Source organism: Crocodylus porosus, unplaced genomic scaffold, assembly GCF_001723895.1.
Source record: "Crocodylus porosus isolate Cpor-Errol unplaced genomic scaffold, CroPor_comp1, whole genome shotgun sequence".
Lineage (NCBI taxonomy): Eukaryota > Metazoa > Chordata > Crocodylia > Crocodylidae > Crocodylus > Crocodylus porosus.
The window spans coordinates 89064146-89088357 of NW_017728931.1; the positions used below are offsets into that span (position 1 = coordinate 89064146).

General features: G+C 41.4%; 1 protein-coding gene across 4 annotated transcripts in view; it reads right to left on the bottom strand.

Annotated features, from left to right (window-relative positions):
- Nucleotides 1-898: 898 nt before the first annotated feature.
- ANO6 (anoctamin 6) overlaps nucleotides 899-24212 on the bottom strand; it is a 112461-nt gene continuing 89147 nt past the window's right edge. For all 4 annotated transcript variants that reach the window (XM_019543342.1, XM_019543345.1, XM_019543341.1 and 1 more), the window contains 7 exons: nucleotides 22674-22843; nucleotides 21959-22056; nucleotides 17272-17402; nucleotides 16131-16336; nucleotides 5553-5755; nucleotides 5014-5119; nucleotides 899-1587 (listed from right to left, as the gene is read on the bottom strand). In XM_019543342.1, the coding sequence (XP_019398887.1) occupies nucleotides 1381-1587; nucleotides 5014-5119; nucleotides 5553-5755; nucleotides 16131-16336; nucleotides 17272-17402; nucleotides 21959-22056; nucleotides 22674-22843 (1121 nt within the window). In that variant the 3' untranslated portion in view covers nucleotides 899-1380. The remainder of the gene's footprint in view (nucleotides 1588-5013; nucleotides 5120-5552; nucleotides 5756-16130; nucleotides 16337-17271; nucleotides 17403-21958; nucleotides 22057-22673; nucleotides 22844-24212) is intronic.

Sequence of the window (24212 nt, forward strand, 5' to 3'; positions counted from 1 at the left end):
TGGTTTGTAGGTGTTTTAAAAAACACACAATACAGCACTGGAGCTGCATTTTTGTGTCACATGATGAGCCTGGGAGGGGGTGAATTATATTAGCAGTACTTTCAATTTTTCTGATTTTCTTTGGTTGTTACCAGGATAAAATACATTTAATTGACATTATCTAGCTTCAGCAAAAGCACACTTCATAATATGTAATATAGTTATGAATGAACTATTTTAGAGTTCTGTCATGCGTGCATATTGTATTAAATGTAAAAAATGACAAAACAAGCAAGCATGACCCACCTAACTCAACATACACATGTAACACATTTAAAATCGTATGCTTCCTTTTCTGTTTCAGTGAATCCATGCTCCTGTCTAAGTTTACTCATAAAATAGTGTATCATGATAAGTCCAGCCATGTACTCCTTCCACTGTTAAAAGTACCAATGAAGTAGATAGTTTTGGCTGTGAAAGTAAAGTAAAATACATCCTTCTGGATATTATTATATATGTGAAAAGAATTTTAAACTTTTACCAGACAGGTAAGAGACCTTCAAGATTACACACACCAGCTCAAAACAGAACTGCCATAATGAACTAATTAAAGTACATTGATTGTGTAAAGATACATTGCCTGATCTTCACACTCAATGCTGCAAAGTCAGTGCATCTCCACTGACTTTTAATGGAATCCCTCTTGCTTTACACAGCTGTTAACAAGAAGAGAATCAGGCTTGTAATGCTTCCTGACACTGTGATCAAATCCATACTTATCACAGTGACTGAAGTAACCTATAATGCACACAATGCCCAGTGCGACTATCAAGCTATCATATAGTATACCACAATGCTTACCATGACGACAACAGGTTGTGCAATAAGGATCATTTAGTTCTATTATCCTCCTTTTTATTTCATTTTCTTCCCTTGTTTTTAGCTTTTCTTCTTAATTTATTTAGCTCACAAGTGATTGAATTATTCATTGATCAAAGCTCTCAGTTAATGGCTGCTGTGTTATTTCCTTTAATACAAATTATTTGTGTTTTGTTCAAATGACACAGATTAAAAAAACAATGCCTGAATGAAGTGGAAGGTATTCTGCTACATTCCAAAATAAACCGACCTCTTCTTAACAGTGTGCAAAAAGTCATGATAAAAATTTTGTCTAAAACAACTAGGGGGAAAAAATGTCACTTTGTCTTGGTGATAATTTTAACAAGGCATTATCTTAGTCTCTTAATGTCTTGCTGAAACCAACAAATGCTGTACCTTTAAAAAGATACTATTTAAAAGGAAACTGTATTTGCTAAAAGTAGCTAATCTAAAACTTTTGATTAGTCATTAGTAACATCTGACAGAGCCACACTAGGTAAGCAATATCAGCGCGCAAAATTCTTATTCAGTTTTTGGTCGGAAAATGGTGTCGGTTACATTCAAGAGTTTGTCAGCTATATTTCCCACATTTTTCTTCATAACCCTGAGATGATTCTCGTGCAAGAGTTTCTGTGTTAGGTATTTCTCTCGTTTGATCTTGCTCTTGGTCTTTTTTGATACATCTGGAATTGCGTATGAAATAATAAACTTCACAAAATATATGATATGCTGGGGAAGGTAAAAATAAAAAGGTTTATTCACACAGAATAAGACTATTATTATAGAACAACACAGAGAAGAAATGTTGCTTTATCTCTTAGGATCAGTGAGATTTGTTTTGTACCATAAAATCAGGACATCTGAGTGAAAACAGTAATATAGGCCCCTGGCAAATTATCATGTTAATTTCAGTGTAAACAGCAACCCTGAAAAACATTCAATACATTAATGCTGCTACAAAGTAGAAAACCAGCCACAAAAACAGTCTGCAAAATATGCATTTTTTTTTGTCTGGTTTCCATCATGACTTAAATTTAACGTGTGGTAGGAAAGTGACAACCTGGAGCCAGTTCCAGACTCCAGTGTGGTGCCAGTCCTGGAACTGTATCAGAGCCAGGCATTGTAACACCCAGATAATCATCCTCTTCCTCCTATTCAATACATGGCAAGAATTAGGCACCTGAGAAGTGATCCCTAGTAAACCTGAATATTAAGCAGGGAGCCACCTTCTGCTAGCCAGTGTCACTTGAACCACACCCTTTTCTGTAGCTCCTGATTAAGAGCAACTGGCATCTCCATCCACCCAGGATCCAGAGCCAAGAATATCTGCCTCAGAATGGTGCTTATAACTGTTCTTCCAAAGAACTGAGCTCTAAGGTTTGCTCTTACCTCTAAAAACTGAAGTGGCAGTGGTGATGCCCACCCTTTAAGTAGTAGCTTACGGGTCCTTTAGCCTCCCCAAAATTGGACTCGATGCCCATCTGCGTCTAAGGGACTTCAAACCCACATCTCCCATATTTCTATAAAGAGCCATAACCAGCTGGCACTTGGCTGTTTTGGGTGATGGGGCACTTCCATCCTTGTTGAAGGTGGGCCACTAGGCAGCAAAGCATTCACACCCACAGTCCTTGCAGCATGGCCTGGAACTCTGCTCTGATCACTAACCTGCAGAGGCATGCTCTGTCTAGCCTCTAGTGTCTTTCTTGTACACTGGCACAGCTGCACCTGGAATAGCCTGCAGCCAGGTGGCAGCACAATCTCCAAGGAAGCTAGAGATCCAAGACACAATGTCCTCTGGCAGACAGGTGAGAATGGATTCTGTTTCCTGCATTGTGGGCAAGCGTTTTAAGCCCTATGATACTATAAGAGGGGAGAACAGCACTATCCTCTCCTTAAGCTCTTTTGTCTTTTAAAAGGAAACAGTAGCATTCTGTGGGAAGACCAGTGGTGTGTGCGTGTGTTGGGAGGAGAGGGCGTTCTGTAAGTGTGTCTTGTCAGTGGATGCTCAATGGGCTTAAATGAAAGGATACCTGGTTTCTGGAATCTCACTGGGCTTGGGCATGAGCTAGGAACCAAGCTGCTCAGCCTTATCAATACTGTTCTGTTCTGTGCATGTCCAGAAGCATAACTTTTAAATCGGTTGGGAAGGCTAAGATCAAGGACTGCAGTGCCTATGAAGCTGAGACCTCTTCAGCATCTAGGCAGTTGCTGACTAAGGGGTTTTAAGAATGCAGTTTATAACTTGGGCATCTGAACACTATCTGAATTCTACATTTATGCTGCCAGCTTCTTTTTTAGATTTGGCCCATAATATCTAGCACTATCAATGTGCTCTACACTCTGTGCATATAAAGATGAGGCCATCCCTTCTGCAGAAGAGTTTACAATACCAATGCATGACAAAGCAGTAGTTATATGCAATCTATAGACAGAAACCTGGGAGCACCAAGTTGCAGGGAGCCAGCTATGGCTGGTTTAAATAAACAGTCACAGTAGGCCAGCTATTAAAGACAGGGACATGAGATTTGGGACAGAGACTGGCAAGGGGTGTGCTTTGGGCAGGGTATGGTTCCGGCTTAGGACTTTAAAGAATTTGCCTTTATGGACTGCTGTATTTGTAGGAAGGGAAGCAAAACCTAATTAGTTTGACTGGGGAAAAAGTCAGGATCCAGAAAATAATACAAATTCTGAGTGTCAGACCTCCCATAGCTAGTCAGACTGTGGATTCTTTAATGTCTGCACACTCACTACCCAAAACCTCTATTTTTACTTACAAGTGCTTCACTGATACTCATGGATACTGTGGGTCATGTTATAGTGGCTTGGAAATCCCAAGTTCTACTTTCAGGGCCTGTTTCCCAATGAGACCTTTTCATGGTACTCTGGTTGTGTAAGAGGATTTCAAAATGTGTCCTCAGTGCAGAAAGCCTCCCTGGTTTGTATGAAAGTGATAGAAGGGCGCTGCATTGACCCTAGTTCAGAACGTGACCAAGACGCATAATTATCTATGACTATTTGTTGGTTTCCAAGCTTAGTGAGGGACACAGAAAAGATTGCATTAGTTAAAGCAGCTCTTAGGTCACTTTTGGGCCAGCCAACTCTACCTAATCATACTCTATTTCCATCCCCCCAAAAAGAAAAGAATAACTCAGAACTGGACCCACCAAACCTTGTCCCAGTATTGACACAGGAGACAGGATTTGCTCCCTTGCAGAATGGACAGTGCAGCCCCACAGAAATCTGAGATCCACCAAGTTCTTCAGAAGCACCTGCACATAGGCCAAAGGCTGCTATACAGCTCTCTGGGTTCCCATTTCCTACCCAGCAGCTTAGTTCTCCTTAGGAGCCCTGCAGCTTTGCAGCTACTTTCAACATCTCTTCAAAATCCCACAGGAGAGAGAAGTTGCTGCTAATCTGATTGCAGTGAGGTGCAGTCAGCACTGCCAACTGCTATTAAATTTCTGGCTCTCAGGATTATGGAGAAGGGCTTGAAAATGTGAAAACTAAGGTCTCAACAATCAGAAGGCAAATAATATATCCCAGACATATGCTGTTTCAAAACAGCTCACATTTCTAAATTCAATTGCACAGATTTGCAAGGACTGAGCTCAAGATTTCTGTACACCTGGGGTTGGCAACATTAGGGTATCTAGGACCACAGAGCTGCTCTGTGGCTTTTCTCCCCAGCTTAACTCCTACCATGGCAGAGCCCAGAATAGCACAGAATACAGCAGAGCAGCTGTTCTGCCTCCAGCACAAGTTTAGCACTAGATTTGAGCTTTTTATCATCCACCATATGGACTACAACAATGTGGCCATATTGTTGCTTACCTTAATAAAATCATTTAAAACTAATGCCTAGTTAGCATGTTTGGGCTGGGTGGGGGATCCACAGGCACAAAGGCATGCACACAAGTTGCTTTAACAGACTCTTCCAATATTTTAAGTTCCCTAAGTAAGGATCTGCTAAATGCAGATTCTGATCTTCAGTTAGGGTAAACTGGTATTGTTTCATTGCTATGCTGATGCAAACCCACCACAATACATTTTGTTAGCGAAGCAAACAAACTGATCACTTTGCAAAATAATTAATTTCAGTTTGTAGTTTTTGCTTGTGGGGAAGACTTATAAAAATTTAAAGCTCTGTGGACTGACCTCCATGACAATGATGAAAGCAAGTTTGGCTGCGATCACATGCCAGTAGTATGTGTTGTGTTCATATTGATGTTCATGCCCAGGAGGATAGCGGAAATCACGGTATCTGTGGGTAATTTAAAAACACAAGATCATTTCAGCAAGCTCTGCAGTAATACACTATGGCCAGGGGATGGAGCAAAACATGTCATGGCTTAATGCAGTCTGGAGTAGTAAGCTGTAAACTGTATGGAACTAACATGATAGATAAAATGTGCAACTACTAAATAAGGTAAACTTGTTGAAATTCATTTTCCTCCATTACATAATAAATACAACACAACAAAGACAGTGTTAATACAATGTATTCATTAGTGGTAGAAATCAAACTGAGCAAGGATTAATAAGTGATGTGAATAATACTGTTGTTTAATTTCACTTTTGACTGTTTCTGAGGTGAACCGTGTATAAACAGGACTAAATTAGATTTCTATAAACCAGATGAGGATGTTTTCTGGATTATTCTTATGAAATGGAAAGAAAACTTATTTGACACTTGCCTGCATGTTGTTTGGTTATCAAACCAAGAGAGTGGAACTGGCTTGCTTTCCTTTCTGAAGTCCGATACAGCAAAGACAGAAAGTGTATTGTTAATGTAGCCTTTCATGGTATAGTCACTGTGATTCCCATAGGGAGGGACTGAAAAGGACCAGTAATAAACCAAACGAGGTATCATGTCAGATGTAAAAGCAATTATCATTGCCTGCAAGTTAGATGAAGAAGACAAAAAGAAAACCATATTTAACAAACTGCATTAATACAGGTAGTTTTCTTATACAATTTGCATTTCAACAGATTTGCATTATTTCATTAAAAACAGAATGTATGCACTTTCAATTCAGTAGTTCTTCCTGAAAAACAAATATGCTGTCACTCAGAGGCATAAAACGATCTTCTTTTGGAATGTACACTGCGTATAGCCTCTAAATTATACCAGCTCTGTTGGACCCCTTTAGAAAGCTGTGCAGTTAATGATTTTTTCTTATGGCTACTCAGAGCAGTTCAGCAACCAAACTAAACATGCAGCACTTTATAGTCGGCTACAGTAAACATGGTTACTCTGAGACCTACTTACCACATATTTTAAACAACTGCTGATTGATGAATTGTGACTAAATTTACAGATTAAAGTCTGTTATTAAAAAAGAAATTAAACTGTATGAGGAATGCTTAGGCTTGAATTAAACCCCACCCCCCCAACATCTATAGCTTATTCACTCCTGACCCCCAAAACATTCCTGGTTTTTATGGGGGTTCTCTAGGCCAAGTTCATTTCTGCAGCTGCTGGCTCACAGGTTCCAGGTGTCATTGGACATGGAAACTATTTTTTATGCCAGGACAGTTTTTCCTTTCTTGATAGCAGCTGCCTGCTGTTGTTAAACATATTACACGACTGCTTATTGCCATCCTGCTCCCAAGAGAAGCCATACTTCACTCCACTTGCCTGCTATAAAGCAAATATTGGAATCAGGCTTGTGGGTTTAATGGCAGTTACAGTAGTGAGCTCCCCAAGACAACCCTGTTCTAGATGATGGCTTCATCCTGGTTAATCCAATGCCTTCTCTGATTGCTGCCTATTCCTATGGAAAAGGATCTCCATTGTTAAGATCTGCTGCTGATCAATCAGGCATAAAGCTAGATTAATTAGCAGCACAATAACTGGAAAACTGCAGGTGCGAGGCAGTAGACAAAACCTTGATCATAAAACAGAATGTAACCAATGCAGAGATGGGGAAAACTATAGAGACAGAAACCCAGAATGGGAAATACTGTACATAGAAGGGGAGAGAAAGTCAGTGTATATTGGTGTGCGATAGAAAAATGGGGAGAACATTTAAGAAAATAGGTGAAGAGAGAAAGTAAAGTTGAACTTCAGAGGTGGTATATATTTTTACTCTATTCACATTTATGTTAGCCTAGTTTTCCTAAGAGCCATTGTGTGATGCAATTGTATGTAATGCTCCTTCCTTTTGGGGAAACAGTGCGTGTTGCAAGCTTAGGGTGGGGATGGGGGAAGCAAAAAAATCCTTGCCTAGGAGTTGTACATGTGAGGGAAGCCCTGATTTGAAGATGCAATTGTAAATTACATAATATTACATATGTCGAGTAATATCTTATTCCCCAAACTCTGTGATGACCAAAATCCTACTTAATATAAGAATGAGGTGGCAGAAACAAGGACAATTACACCCTGGTCACATCTGGGAAAAATTCCAACTGACTCCAGTAGCACAAGTATTGGGCCCTTTTAGAGTTCAAACTCGACGGAGCTTTGATGGTTTGCTGTTTAGTTGTCAAAACTTGCATTAATTTGGCTGATAAGTGACAGAGGCTTCATAATAAAAGAATTTTGCGTTAAGTTTTCAAGGATAAATATCAACATAAGAAAGCTTTTTTATAATATATTCTGGCATAGATTAAATACAAGGGAGTGTCCCTTTAGAAACCGCTTTCAGGCAGTAGACACCAGGGAGCAATGAAGCAGAACTTCTGTATGTTGTTTACATTTACACTCAGATACTAGTTGCTTTTAGCATACAAAGGCTAAAATTAGAACAGATATGCAAAATATTAACAAGTTTTCTAACTGCATGGAGGAAAAAAACCCTGATAACCAAATTACCCAGCTTTTGCTGAGCTAAAAGAACAGAAACAATGTTAGCTAAATATAAATTTATAATATTCATTACACATATGGTTTGGATACGATCAAACCGTAAACTAGCTGAAGGCAAAACGGAAGGAAAAAAACCCCCTCTCCTTTGGATCAAATCAATTTGCTGCTTCTCCTAAGCATCAATAAAAAAAAATGTGGGATACAGTATTTACATAGTTTAATGGCTCCTTCTTATTGAATTTTTTGCAAGGTCCCAGTTTTCACATAATCATAAATCTGAACTTCGATTCACTTTTTCCCCTGTTTCAGAATCATCTCCAGATGTGCTGCACAGAGCTACAAGAACAGAAACAAGAAAGCTAATTCTACTGTGTCCTCTAAAAGGAAACATCTTTTTTTTCAGAATTGTGGGCTGCTTTCTAGAGTATCGCATGGAAAAAGTACAAACACAAGCAGTGTTCTCTGTTTCCCAAGCTATACTGAATACAGTTTTCCATTTATACCATAACAAATTAAAATCAGTCTTCAAATCAACAACAGATGCTCTGGCATGCTACAATAACAGCTCTGCTGCTTGAACCACAAGCCCCAAGACTAACAGTTTTACACAAAAGTTACTTGTAGCATAGCAGGTGTTGCAAAGGTAATATATGCAGGGGAAAATATACTGTGCCCAAGGCTATAGTAGCTGATCAGTAGTAACAAAATCAACAGTTGCACAGGGAAGAGTAGGTACAGATTCTGTACACTGATGTAAAGCAATCAGATGGGAGAAGGGATGGTGAAGGAAAGTTTATGCATTCACGTGCAGGAGCCTGGATGTCAAAGAAAATAAACACAAATTAAAAGAAAAGGAAAAAAATAAACTATTCCCAGCACTTGGGCTATAGCGTCATATCCTGGTGTGTAACAAACCTTCATCCAAAATGATTCTCAAGTCTCTTGCAGTCTGTAAAACAACTGGGGCTAAAATTATTGCACATAAATTACACTGATCCTGCAGCCCTTCTGTGGTAATAATATCACTGAAGTTGGTAGGAAATAAGCTGAATTTATACAAAGGTTGGTTGTCTCTGGCATACAAATTTTCCACAAAAGTACAGTGTGAATAGGAATGCATGATATCAATATGATATCAACATGCAATAAGTCTACAGGATTAAGTAGTAATTGAGGAACCAAGGGCAGAGCAAGGCTGCACTTCAGTTACCTTTAGAGCAGTAAGTACATGTCTTCGTGAGAGAAAGGTTGGTAATTAAACAAGGATAAGGGGAAATATCCATTTTGTTCTTCACATGATTTTTTCATGTGAGTTCTTTATGTGATTTGTCCACAGAATACAAAAACAAGTTGCTCTGATAACTTCCTTGTACAGTTTTGCCTCAGAAGAAATCCATGCACATTAATAAGAGCATGTTAATATACAACTAAGTCACTAACAACCATAACTCTGTCTCTAATGACATACAAGAATCATCTGGGTTATGATGATAGTATTCCAGAGATCTTCACTTGAGAGTAGATTAAATTTATTTTAAAAAAATGCATTCCATTTTTCATCTTGTGGTGCCTTCAAAGGGCAGAATTAGGGCATTCTTCCTTTCAAAGGGCATTCCTCATGTCCTAACTGGGCATCTTTATGCCTTAATATATTTGGATTTCTTTTGTGGCATAACTACACCAGGAAGCTATTGTTTTACTTTAGCCATTGTAACAGTTACCTAAAAGCAGTTACCACAGGGTAGATCCAGAGGGCATGCAGTGGCATGGTTTCACCCTTTTTGGGCCACCCTGTGGAAGCAGCAACTGAGGACTTGTTTTTAAGTCCCCAAAGCAAGCAAGAATCCAACCCTGCCTTGTTCCTGGCACCCTCTCCCTCCCCCTCCATGCTGCCACTACTGTTCCTTCCTAACATGTAGGCAGGGGTGCTACAGTGCTCTGCCCCAACCAGGCTGTGCAGGGAGCGCAGCTCAGCCAGGGACAGCAGCAGTGGTGGCTATGGAGGAGCTCCCCCAAGTATTCCCTGGGAACAGGGCAGGGAGGGGAAACTGCCACAGCTGTTCCCAGCTGATCCTGCCTCCACATGCCCCTCTCTTGGCAGCCACAGCTGGAGCAGAACAGTGGTGGCAGCAGGTGTGTCTCCCTGCATCCAGAGGCATAAATAGGGAAAGGGAGGGGAAGGCAGGGGAGGTGCCTCTGAGCACAAAGGGGAAGGGAGAGGTGCCAAAAGTGTATGTAGGGATTCTAACCTGCTTCAAGAACTTAAAAAAGATCCTTGCTTCAGCTGGAGAGTGGTATGCACAATCCAGTTGAGTGGGGCAAGGGGAAAAAGGCTGGGCATGGGGGATAAAGTTACTCCTGTAGCACTGGTTGCTATTTCTGCACCCCACCCTTTTAAAAATCCTGAATCAGCCTATGGAAGTTCCTGATATGCACTGAGAATCTTAACTCTAGCATAATATAGCTGGTTATTTTCTGGGAATTCCCTTTTGTAGATTATTTTAATGTAATTTTTTGGGTATGTAAATACTAAATTTAAGAGCCAAAGAGCTGCTATCATGTCATACTTATAATAATTTGGTGATACGTATTACCAATTTTGAACCAATTTTTCTTTATATCACTTCTTTATACCACTACCGAACTTGCTGGATGTACAGTCATTTTGGCTAACAAAGTAGCACAAAGCAACTGGAGTGTACACTTTAATGGCACATGCTTGCCATTCCTCCCAACACCCATTTTTCTGAGTACACTCCTTCTCCATTTAATTCTAGCCACCTCTGTTGAGTTGATCTGGTGCAACGGGTAGTTCTCAAGTTCTCTGGGAAGATGGTGGTCCCAAATGCAGTCAGTAAATGGAGACTGGAGCTAGGTGGGGAATGATTTTCCAGTTGTATTGGAATGTTCTTGTTTCACACTGGGTTGAGAGAGACCTTTCAAAATTAAAAAAGTTCTAATTCATGCCACATAATCCCTGTCTACAGCACAGCAGCCAACAACTCAAGTTCAAGCTTTAATCTCATATTTCAATGGCCATGTATTTATATTAGATGGAACACTAGCAATAACTGCTGTAGACTCTGTCACCTGGTGTTTATACCTAGTGGTTCACTCTCCTTCCTGGGATTTAGAAGACATAATTAAATTATTTGGCCTGACTCACTTGCATCTTGCTCCAGGATTTCAGGTGAGTGGCCTGGCAACTGGGCTATTGGCTAAATCTGTTTGTCTGAAATATGTAGACTGAAATAGTTATGTACTTAAAATAGTTCCAATAAAAAAAAAAATCCTAATTGGCTGTAGTGGAGACTAATTAGAGATGCAGGTTAATAAAGTATGTGAGTATCTTTGCTACACCTTTTCTCATCTCTCTTCTTTGTTTTTTGTTTTGCTAAGTCGCATTTTTGCCTTAATCTTGTTACTAACAGTGTTATTAATATTCATTGCTTATTAGTTACTAACTGCTGGGGGTGGAAACAAATGTCCCGAGATCAGTAAAGAGCCAGGGGTGCTGCATAAAAAACTTATGAAATGGAAGCAATAGCAGAATACTTAGCAATAATCTCAGGGAGAAGTTATGACAATCAGTTAGACACCTGAAATGTTTCTATCTAATGCACAAAGCATGGGGAATATATAGGAAAAATTGAATGCCCTATCACAGAACAATCACAGAATTGTGATGTAATTGGGATTACAGAGACATGGTGGGATAGTTCACATAACTATATTGACATGAATGGGTATAACTTGTTTAGGAAGGACAGGCATGGAAAAAAAGGAGGTGTTGCACTTTATAGAGAGATGTACCTGTGTTCTGAGATGCAGTATGAAGTGGAAGGTAGGTCTATTGAAAGCCTCTAGGTAAAGGTCAGAGGGGAAAGCAGCACGGGGGATGTCACAGTGGGCACCTGCTATAAGCCCCAAACCAGAAGGAAGAAGTAGAGGAGACCTTCTTTTAAACAACTGATGGGCATTTCCAAATTATAGGACTTGGTTCTCAAGGGAGACTTCAATTACCGAGACATCTACTGGGAGGGAAATACAACAGTGTAGAAGCAGTCCAGCAAATTCCTGGAGTGTTGGGGATAACTTTTTGACACAGCTGGCAATCAGGCCAGCTAAGGGAAAGCTCTTCTTGACTTTCTGCTCACAAAAAGGGAGGAAGTGAATGGTAATGGAAAAGTTGGCAACTTAGGTGACAGTGACCATGAAATGATAGAATGCAAGATCCTAAGGGAAAAAGAAAGGACAGCAGCAGAATAAAGACACTGGAGTTCAGAAAAACAGATTTCAACAAACCTAGGGAACTGGTGGGCAGGATATCCTAGGAGGGCACTCTGAGGTGGGGAAAGGAGTCCAGGAGAGCTGGCTGTACTTTAAGGCGGTTCTTTTAAGGACACGAGCAAGCTGTCCTGAAGCACTGAAAAAATGGGAAGTGCAACAGAAGACCAGCCTGTCTGGACAGAAATCTCTTCAGTGAATTGAATCTCAAAAAGAAATCCTACAAAAAGTGGGAACTGAGCCATATTACTAGGGGAAAGTGTAAGAGCATCCTACGGGCATGCAGGAAGAACATTAGGAAGGCCACACATGATTTAAGATGCACCTAGCAAGGGACTTGAGGCAATAAAAAGGGATTCTACAAGTATGTCAAAAAGGAAGACCAGAAGATCCCTTATGGAGTATGGAAGGCAATCTAGTTAAGATTGGTCCAGAAAAGGCTAAAGTATATTATGGTTTTTTATTTCAGTCTTCACAAATAGGATCAGCTACCAAGTGATGAGCATGGCTGGAAACAAAAGTAAGGAAGAAGTCCAGATTTCTGGAATAAGTTAAAGATTACTTAGAGAAGCCAGATCCTTGCAAGTTGGCAGGGCTGGATGTGATCCTTCCTTTTCCATGCCCTTGTGATAAGGTTTTTAGTAGAATTCACAGATTCATTGGAATCTGACAGGACTGCACCATGAGCACTTCTGCTATGGCCTCAAGTGCATGATGTCTGGGCTGTCAACCATGTGCCTTAGTGCCTGTGCTACCCCAACCCCTATGTGGGTGGGATGAATCCTCAGGTACTGAAGGAATTGGCTAAGGTAGTTTTAGAGCCATTGGCTATCCTCTTTGAGAACTCATGGAGGTCAGGTGAGGTCCCAGATGCTTGGAAAAAGGGAAATATAGACCCATCTTTAAGAAAGGGAAGAAGAAGGATTTGGGAAATTACAGACTGGTCAGTCTAATGTTGATCCCTGGAAATATCATGAAGCATGTCCTCAAGGAATCTACTGTGAAGCATTGAGAAAAGAACAAGGTGTCAGGAACAGCTAGCGTGGATTCACCAAGAGCAAGTCATGCCTGACCAACCTGGTTTCCTTTTATAAGAAGGTACAGGCTCTGTGGATGAAGGGGGAGTAGTGGATACCTTAACTTTAGCTAGACTTTAGCAAGCCTTTTGACATATTCATATTAACAAGCTACGGAAATACAGCCTAGATCAAGGGTTCTCAAACTGGGTTGTCACCCCCCAGAGGGTCGTGAGCAACTTAAAAGGGGGCCACAAACTTCCCAGGGGTTACCACGGTGGCATGGGGAAGCAGCATGTGGCGGTGGCAGCTGCTGCATGCGAGCTCTCAATTCCTCACTATCCAGCACTTAGGGTCACGGTAGCACAAAGTATGAGAACCCCTGGCCTAAATGAAAGTACTAGTTTTAAGAAAAAACTTCTGTATGGTTCATGGGACCAGACTCTGGAATAGACTCCCAGTGGGGGTGGTGCAGGTACCTACCCTGGAGATCTTCAAAAGGAGACTGGACACACCTTTCTGGGGTTATTTGACCCCAGCAGTCTTTCCTGCCCAGAGAAGGGGGGCTGAACCCGATGATCTCATGAGGTCCTTTCCGTCCCTAAATTGTGTGTGAATCTGTGAATCTGTACTACACGGTGGCTACATAACTGGTTGGATCATTGTGCTTAATGAGTAGCTCTCATTGAGCTCGATGTTGAGTTGAGAGGGCTCAAGTGGGATTCCCCAGGGGTCTGTTCTGAATCTGATATTGTTTAACATCTTATTAATAATCTGGATGATGGGATTAAGTATATGCTTAGTCAATTTGTGGTGACACCAAGTTGGGTGGCATTGCAAACACTCTGGATCATGGGGCTAGCATCCAGAATGACCTAGATAGACTGAAAAAAATAGTCCATTGTCAATCAGATGAAATTCAACAAGGAGAAGTTGAAAGTCCTGTGTTTGGGACAGAATAATTGTATGCATAACAACAGACTGGGGGAATGACGGCCAAGGCTGCAATACTACAGAGAAGGGCCTGGGGGTTACAGCAGAGTCTACTGTAGCAGACCATAAGCTAAATATGAGCCAGCAGTGTGCTCTTCTTGCAAAAAAAGCCAATAGCATACTGGATTGTATTTAACAAGAGCATCATATGTAAATCAAGGGAAACAATTCTTCTACTCTGTTCAGCACTGGTGAGGTGTCACCACTTCCTAAGAGGATGGTCAAGCTTTGGAATAGGCTCCCTAGAGAAGTTGTAAAATCTCCATCTCTGGAAATTTTCAAGAGCAGACTGGAGAGACATTTTGCTGGGATGGTTTAATCAGGGATGATCCTGCCTTGACCAGGGAGCAGCACTAGATTTTGTGAGGTCCCTTCCAGCCCTAGTTTCTTATGAGCCTATGATTCTACTCTGAGATCATGGCCATGTGAGACGGTAATGTAACTTCAGTCTGCTGAGGGGAGAAACGGGAGATTGCAGTCATTTAGAAAGATAGCAGTAGCACTGGACACTTTTGAGATCAGAGTTTAGTCTTCAGAAGAAGCTGATATATCACATTGTATACTTCATTGGCAAAAGAGATTTCCTCTCCTCTCCCTCTGCCCCTTCTGCTTTTGCATTAAAATTTCTCTCTCCTTCTTATGCACAGCTTTGAGCATTTCCTTTCAAAGCATGTGAAGAAGTGAGCTTCAGCCCACAAAAGCTTGTGTTATATATCCATCTACTTTGTTTAACTCAGTGGTGCCCAAACTTTTTACCCTGTAGGCTGGATGAGAAGTGCCAGGCCCAGCTGTGGGCTAGCTCTGGCTGACATTGCAGAGCCCCATCTGGCCTTAGTGGGATTATGGAGCCTGAACCTGATCTGACCACCAAGGGGTGCAGGGCAGAGCAGCCCCATTCCAAACATGTTGGGGAGGGAGAAGCAGCCCACCCCATATGCAGATGCATGGCGGGGTGGGGGTTGCTGCAGCTGCCCTGATCTGCATACATGGGGTTGGGGAGGAATCCAGACCTGGTCTGGATGCATGAGGCAGGGCAGGGTGGAGTGGCCCCAATCTGTACACATGGCACATGGGAGCATGGAGCACAGCTAGGCCCTGATCCAGATGGCTGGGGGGGTGGGAAGGGAGGGAAGGGGAGAAGAGAGTTAAGTGACCCCTATCCAGATGTGTGGGGAATGGCTTGGTCCAGTCCAGATGCACAGCGGGTGGACCCAGCCCTGATCCCACTGTGTGGCAATGGCCCGGGCAGGGCTGAACCCTGCCACGTGGAGGTTCCACTACTCCCCACCTGCCAATGTTTCTGACCTGTGAAGATTTCTGTGGGCTGGATGTCATTGCTCCGCGGGGCAGATTGGCCCTGCAGGCCAGTGGCTGAGCACCCCTGGTTTAGCCTATTAGGTTCGAATCTACCCTGCCTTCTAACATGTCTTAATCCTGTTTTTTACCAAGCTTGTTTAAGTTGTTAATGAGTTTTAAAATATACTGAAAGTTTGAAGACTCCGCATTTGACTATTAAGACTATTTGGGGAGAAAAATTTTTGGCACCAGGTGCTAAAATGTGTAAAGGACCCATTTAAACTAATTTTAACTGAAACTGATTAACAGATTCATTTGCAAATTCTGAGAAAATTTATTCTGCCCTCACAAGATAAGTCATTTGGAGGATTCATTGAAGCTTTTAAAACACAAGACTTAAATCTCTGCTTTAAGTGAAAAACTGCTTTAAGTCAAACTTAACTATGAAGTCATAAACATAACTAGAACAATTAGAAACAATAATATTTAATAACTTAGTTTAATTACAACCTAATTTATTCAAAATGCATGAATTTACTTGAAAATTCTCAGAAAATTAATTCTATATTTAGTATGTTCTGTACAGCTAGGAAAGATGCAGTGTATTTTTCCAACGCAGAATGAGTTTGAACACAAGATTTCTGAAGAATTTAATATCTTCTTGAAAAGTGAAATGACTTAGATTTCTTGAAAGCATCCACATTCTTTATGAAAAGTGACTTAGGCTAGAGTCCTAAATTCTGAATTTTGAACACTTTATCTCTAGTTGCTCCAGCATGAAACTTATTGATACTTTACCTCCTAAACTGGAAGTAACATTTAAGAGTTACTCCCAAAACTTTTGTTTGGAATTGTCACTGTGTACTTACGTTGGTCACTACAGCCACAATCGCCATTCCTTGCATGATTGGCTGCCATGCACCAATATCTTGTGCTTTCTGTGGCACCATGCGTCGGAACTGGGTTGTAATCTTCCAGGCATCTATTCGTATTTCCAACAAATTGTTAATAAGAGCCAGAAGAGGAGCCAAAGGGAATGATGCCACAAACAGAGTGACGAATCCAAACTGTATAACTTACAATGAGACAAAAAATATAGGATAATTATTCTTTAACTTTCATGTGTATGTATTCACTCACACCATCAGAGAGACGGGATTTTTTTTTTTTACCAGGTACATAATCTGGTCCTCAAGTGGGATTCCTTGTGAGATCAGATACATAGAAAAGTACATCACAATCCCAAAAGAAAAGGAAATCTACCAAAATTTAAAAAACGGTGAAAGAGTGCTGGGTTTGTGAAAAGTTGAAAAGGTATAACTCCTAAACATGAGTAACCTGCTTCTTTCATATGATTATTGACCTTGCTGGATTGGGAATTTAATAACTAAGTGCTATACTGTAAAGCCTAAATTAGAAAAACAAAATAATAAGTTTATAAGGGACCTCAAGGGTCATCATCCCAAATGTGGGATTTACTATTTCTAAGCCAAAAATGAAGATTCCATAAGAATGAACAGGCATTACTTGTTGGTGTGTGGTGCAGACGTAGGAATGATTATAACAGTATGAAAGTATGCTTGGTCGAAAAAAAACTTGGAGTTTTGTGAACTCTCAAAAACCTATGATAAGTAGGTGGACCTAATTCCAGTTAGTGTGCTATAGAAACCTGATGTTGTTGTACAGGGGCTGAAGCTGATAGCGTCCTCGCTCCTAAAACACTTTCAGGAGGATTGGTAAGAGATGAAGGGGCAACAAACCATTCATATAAACCACTGCTAGTCAAGTCGTGTCTTTTTAGATAGTTGATTTAGATTAATAGAAATATCTATCTTTGACAATTTCAAACACTTAATTGATTTAGATTGATGGAAACATCTATCTTTGATCATTTCAGACAAGCTTTCATCTCTAAAACAAGGCAATCTATAAAATCATTATTTACCCAAAAACTCTCTTTAAAACATGTTTAAAGAATGTCATATACATCAGATTTGAACTGTTCCTTACCCATTTCAAGATACTCATAAAACAATCCAAGTTTTCCAATGGGTTGAAGATGGTAGTCCTGCTCCCAACGTGGAATAACCTTTTCTGATCTAGCAGGTGTACAACATCTTCCAATTAGATTTTTAATCCAACTATCAGTCAGGGAAAAATTTGATAATTAATATTGTTAGTGTGCCTGATCAAAGACTTACTATAGCAGAGAATTGCTCTGGTGCTGTTGCCAAGTTGTTGATCACAACTGGACAACCAAAACTCCCAAATTCAAACAGTGGGTCTGATTTGATGTGGATCAGACTTTACAGAGTAAGTTATAAGAGTGAAAAATGGGTGTAAAATGCTAACAAATCAAAATGGCAGAATTTTATGCCCATATTGAATTGGTGAAAATACCTACACAAAGAAAAGAGTAACAGAGACTGTGGTCCAATATATTCCCCAGGTTAGGGTGTTTTTCTGTCCTCCCTAGAGGGTCTGGTCCAAAAAAACCATGCACCAGAATTTAAGAAAAATTATGCTACGATTACAATCTACTTGTTATCTTGGAATAAGTAGGACAGCAACAGTACGTTAAGGAACCAAGATACTATTTTTACATACAAGTCCTTCATAGTAAGAGAAAAGAGACACCCTGTTTGTAATGAGAAATAAAGAATGAGATACTAGCCAAATGCTTCTGAAATTTTTCAAGAGATGCCAACTTTACTAGATCTTTGATTTCTTAATATGTAAATGTGGCAGGACACAGGCAGGCAGCTACCAGGTGCCTGATGAGGACAGCCACTTTGAATACTAGGCATATAAAAGCTGCCATGTGCTGCTACCAGCCCAGGCAGAAATATCGCCTAGCTGAGCTGCAGCTCTTGCCCTTACCTAGGAGGTAAGGGCAAGAGCTTATGGGGACAGATAGGAGACTCTTGGTCCTGGGCATGACCTAAAAATGCACACTGCTGGGAGTGGGTGGTCAGGTGGGGCTCCCAGTGGTCTGGGAGCCCCCAGTAAATACCAGGCCAGTTACCACCCCGGTGGAAGGTGGGTTGGGGTGCCTCAATAACCTCTAGGCCCCACATCTCAGGTTCAAGGGGAGCCCAGGATCATGCAAGTCCTGAGGCAGGGCTCAGGTCAGCAGAGGGTCCTGAAGCAGCGCCCAGGCTCTTTGAGTCTTGTGGCTGCAGGGACCCTGAGAAGGGGCCAGGCATGGCTATGGCCACCTGAGCCTCACAGGGTGTAATACCCCAGGGCAAAGGGCCAGGCAGGGCTATGGCCACCTAAGCCGGACAGGGCGGCAGACCCCAATGACCAGTGAAGGGGCAGTGTGCAAAGCCCCAGTGAAGGGGCAGTGTGTGGAGCCCCAGTGAGGGGACAGTGTGGGGATGTAAGACTCTAGGGCCAGGTAGGGTTGCGGCCACCTGAGCCCCAAGGGGTGGAAGACCCCAGTGTACAGCCCCAGTGGGGGGGCTGAGGGCTTGGAGCCCAGTATGTGTTTGCTTGTATGTTTGTATGTATGGTGTATGTATTATGAAAGACCAAGTGCAGACCACTGGTAGATGCCATCTGCGAGGCTTGGGCTGCAGTGTAAGGGAGGAACGGAGCCACAGATAGTGTCCCCTGGCATCAGGGCAAGAATGGGCAGCTTCCCACTTAATTAGAACTAATTAAGAAACATCAAGGCACCGCAGAATAGTGAGGCAGGTGGTTAGATCAGAGACAGGTGGGCTGGCCGGCATGAGGTCCGGCCTTGAGCATGCCCCTATCACAGTATGGAAGTACTGCTTTTTCAACATTCTTCTTTTTAGTCAAAGCATCTTTTAATGTATCCTTTATCATGATGGGTACTCCTTAAACATATCCTGGAAAATAGCTGCATTGAAACTGAACCTAAAATGAAACAAGTAAAACAGGACATTCATCTCATATTCTCCATCCTTCCCCCGTTTTTACCTGCAGTTTTCATTCCCAATTCATTGACAAGTGGAATTTAACTTCAGTGGAGGCAAGATGTAGGGCCTCCTTCCTTCCTTTCTAAATGTCCTTTACTTACATCTCAGATTTGAGAGTGTGTGTGTATATGGGTGTGTATATGTATGTCCTTTTCTCCTCATTTTTCTTTCTGTTCTTCTCCTCTTATATTTCTCCAAGAAATGCAGAGCCCACCATTCCTCTTGGTAGTTTGTTTCAATTGTTAATCACCCTTATTTTTTAATTTTCAGCTTTAGTTTCTTGGTATGCCTTTCTCTCCTAGATTAAAAGTGTCTCTGTCCCCTCTGAGGACTCTCTCTAAAGGTATATATATTGCATAATCAAGTCATCTTTCAGGCTTCTTTTTCATAAGGTAAATAGACTGAGTTCTTTAAGGGTATAAACAGATGTAATAACTATATTGACATCAAATAATACTGATGCAATGCTGTTATGATATCAGTGTTGCACTTACACGCGTCCATAGTGCTACGAGCATAACAAAACCAACACAACTTTAACCTTGATCAAAATCACAGCAGTTTAGCAAACTTGTATCCCTAGAGAATCATGCAAGTGCAACAGTTAGTACAAGCTGATGAACAGCCCCAAGAGTAAGTCCCTTTCCCCATTTAAAGTGTTTAAAAGATATATTTGTCTCTCACTGTAAGACATATTCATTTTTATGACTCTTACCTGTAGCCTCTCCATTTTTCATTATCCCTTTTAAACTGTCAACACCAGAACATGCATGCTACCATATGCAATAGGGCAGTAGTGGTCACACCAATATCACGTAAACATATAAATTGCCCCTCCACTCTGACTCACTATTCTCCTGTTTATATACCAGAAGACCAGGTTCGCCCTTCTGCCACATCAGCTCTGAGAACTCATGCTGAATTACTAGTCTCCTTTAGCTTTTCAGCCCTTTTCAGATTCATTGCTTTTCAACTTCAAATTCTGTAGGTTTGGTCTGCATTCCTGCATTGTGCATTCCTGCATTGTCATAAGATACATAACTTGTGTTTGGCTATCATATGTCTTCCAGAATATTTGCCTGTATTTTGTTTAAATAGGCCCAGCTTAGCAAGTGATTCAGATCAGTGAATGAATCTCTTCACAGTTATCTAACAATTTTTGTCTCATCTGCAAATTTTATCAATGGAAACTTTATATTTACTCCATACTGTTGTTGAAAATGTTGACTAGAGTCAGGTCTAATAAGAATCCCTGCAGAAACAATCTCCACCCTACTGATAACTATTTTTGAGACATCATTTCCAATCCATTGAATGTGTATTCTGTTGACATTGTATTAAGTTTTTTATCAGAATGTCACAAGATGCTAACCACGTGCCTAATACAATTCTAAGTATATGACAGCTATGCATTTATCGTTCTCAGTTAAACTTCTACTCTTCTCAAAGAATGACATCAGCATTCCATTTAGATGAGTTTTCCACAAAGCCATATGTATCAAGCTCAGTTGTGTTCCCATCCTTTACCTACTGAAACATATATATAAACATTTCAATTATTCTGCCTGTGATTTTTGCCTAGCACTGTGGTCTCCAATCTGTATTGTCTGTGTTTGACTTAAATTGTATGATTTTTGTCACCTAACTTACGCAGCCCTGAGCACACTGTTTTTGTTCAATAAATAATATAAGTAAGTCCCTTATACACCTCTAACCTGCTGCATACTTCATTTATTTCTATGTTCTTCTGAGTCTCCATCTGGAGACGCATTTAATTCATCATAATTCTATTTTTCTCCCAAACTTCTGACTGATAAGCCCTAAAGCCTTAATAACACCTGTTACATGATTGTTGCAAGTAACAGAAAGGGTAGATGTGGCTTGATTTAGTTCTTCAGGACCAAACAATACCAAGCAACATTAACTACTGACTTAGAAGTGGCATGAAGCTAAGACTCAACTCCTAACTGCAAGTGGTCATACAGTGTAAGTGGAAATGGAGACGTACAAATAATCTGAAGGACAGATAACTGGCTCAGTGAACTGGAAAAACCAGTGGCATAAAACCAACTAGGATCACATTTTTTGGCTGTTGGATTGAAGCAGTAAATATCAACTCCTCTAAAATTTATAACTACAAAAACATACTTAAAAATAAATAAGTAGATAACTGATTCTTAAATTGCACATTGTGGCAGGGCCACTTTAAGAGCAGTAAACAGGCAGCAGCCAGGTGCCTGATGAGGACAGCCAGTTTGGCCCAGAAGTATAAGCTGGGCTGCAGTTTGCTGCAGCAAGGAAGGAGGAAATGTCTGGCTGAGAGGCTGTTCTGGCTAGAGTTCAGGAGGTAAGGCACCCTGTGACACATCCTGAGATATAAACCATGCACCTAAATATTAAGCAATAATAAACTAGCCAAAGTGTTCAGAGTACGGTTGAATCTCGATCACCTGAATTATGGGCACCCAACTTGAACAGGTGGGGCCTGATATTCAGGACATACCCTCATACTGAACTCAAGTCATTAGAAACTGTGGGTGCACAGGACTTCTGAAAAAATCAAACCCAAGATTGTCAAGGTAGGCCTGCAAAGTGTGAACTGTTGGTCTTGTTCTCTTGACACCTCAGTCTACTCTTAATGAAAAATATAGCAAAATGCAAATTGACTTCAAACAAAGGGAAGTTCTTTGCCTTCAAATATTTTAGCCGTTTCATTAGTTAGATAATAAAATACTTAACACTGTACTTACGGAAGAAGCACTTCTTGTACATTATTCCAGATTGATTTACCCCCTACTATTATTGCAAGCTGAGTGGTAAGTTCTAGGAGACATCCACCTGGATCACACTAAAAGTTAGAGAGGTATGAAAAATTCTCAAAGTCATGTTATGCTTTGGGCACAAGTGAAGAGTTCTTTTTAAAAAAAGAAGTACAAATTTTATTTCGATTGATGTTATTTTAACCATTTTTAAAAACAGGACAACTGAGGTAAAACCTTCTAGTAATTGTGACTTTTGTCTAACTAGACTAAATCTGACACTCGCCTAAGCAGGCAGGTGCCAGGCTATGCAACCTCCTCATGCTGCACTGTCAGCATAAGAAGATCACTGCTAAACGAGGGGGTTCTCAGTGGATGGTTGAGGACATTGTGCCACTTCCTCCCCAGTGCCAACTTAGCTGGCCTGCCCCGAGAGAGAATCCGAGTGACTGGACCTTTGTTATGCTCTGCTAAACCCCAGCTATTAGAGCAGTCCCTATAATAAGGGAATGTTGACAGTCAGAAGATTTTTAAGACACTTTCAAACTACTATAAATTGTGCTGGATGCTGATACGCTATGCAGCTGGCCTAGAAAAGGGCAAGGGACAAGGCTATATTTTGAACCCCTGTTTCTGAAGTGCATTGGGCATTCCCTGGCTAATACCTCTAACTGTTAATAATTAGGATGTTGTAGTACATTCTTACCTCCTCATTCCTGTATTTTCCTAACCAATAAACTGGGTCCCCAGGGTAACCTACAAATTTGCCCTTAAAGAATGCAATGTAGAAACACGAAGAATAATAGTTGACAAACTGGAATAAGAACATCTTCGTGGTCAAGCTGTTTTCATAATCAGTCTGTGTCCTTGGAAGTTCTGTAGTTAAAAAAAAATAGTGTTAACCCATGAATGACTCTGGAGCCTCAGTCAAAAAATCTGCATGAGCCTTGCATGCCAGAATACAATTACATCATTATTATCTATGTAGTTTAGTACCTCTTAATATACTGTAGTCATTATACTAATTCTAAAACTGTATCTGTTGTAAAAAGTAGAGAGTGTATTTGTGGCAGGGCACTGTTTGTGCCTGCCACTTTAAGGGCCAGAAGACAGCAACTGGCAGGTTCCTGATGAGGGCAGCCATTTTAGATTCAGGGCTGCCCATATAAACAGGGCATTTTGCTGCTGGAAGGCCAGGCAACAACATTGCCTGGCTGCAGGGCTGCTGGTATCACCTGGAGGTAAGGGAGGAGCTGCAGGGGATGGATAGGAGGCTCCTGGTCTTGGGCATGACCTAAAACTGCACCCTGCTGGGAGTGGGTGGTCTGGTGGGACTCTCAGTGGTGCAGGAGCCCCCAGGAAATGCCAGGCCAGTTATCACCCTGGTGAAAGGTGGGTTGGGGCACCTTAACCCCTAGCCCCCACAGCTGGGTGGGTTACCCCCTTTGTAGGGTCTAGAAGGTGGACCCCAGAGAGAGAGTCAGGCCATAGACTCACACCTGTCTGGACTCCCCTTGACTGGTCCAAGCTGGGGCCAGGACTGGAAAGCTCAAAGGGCCAGGGTCCCAGTGGAGGAACGCCCAAGAGCTGCGCACCTAGGGTTCTGACTGGCCTGGAGGTGGGCCAGGGCCAGTAGAGCCGGGGGGACTACACCCGTAAGGGGGAAGCAGCTCAGGGAGCTATGCAGCCAGGAATGAAGGCAGAATAGGCTGCCTGAATGGAGGGATCTAAGTGGGATGCAACTACTAGGATTCTGGGGCCCAGTGTGGTGCCGGTGACATTGATAACATCTGGATGCCATCTGCGAGGCTTGGGCTGCAATGTAGGGGAGGAACAGAGCTGCAGATAATGCGTCCTGGCATCGGGACAAGAAATAGGCACCCTCCTGCTTTATTAACTTCAATTAAATAATTAACAACAAGGTTCGGTGGGTGAGAATGCGGGTGGTTAGCCCAGAAACAAGTGGGCAGGCCACTGGGAAAGTGGCCCCTAGAAGGCCCCCCGTTACAGTATTCTTAGACGCTTAGTCTTTTTTTCTATAAGCAAAAATTCAGTATTGCTCACAGAAAAACCCTGGCACACTAAATATATAACATTATACTTTGAACTGATGAAAATAAAACAATATTGAAATACCACACTACTTTACACATCTAAAGATTTGTTGAAGAAAACATAACTAAAGTAGAATAGCAACTTTGATGCAGATGGCCTGGTCAGAAACAAATGGTAATGTTTGTGACTG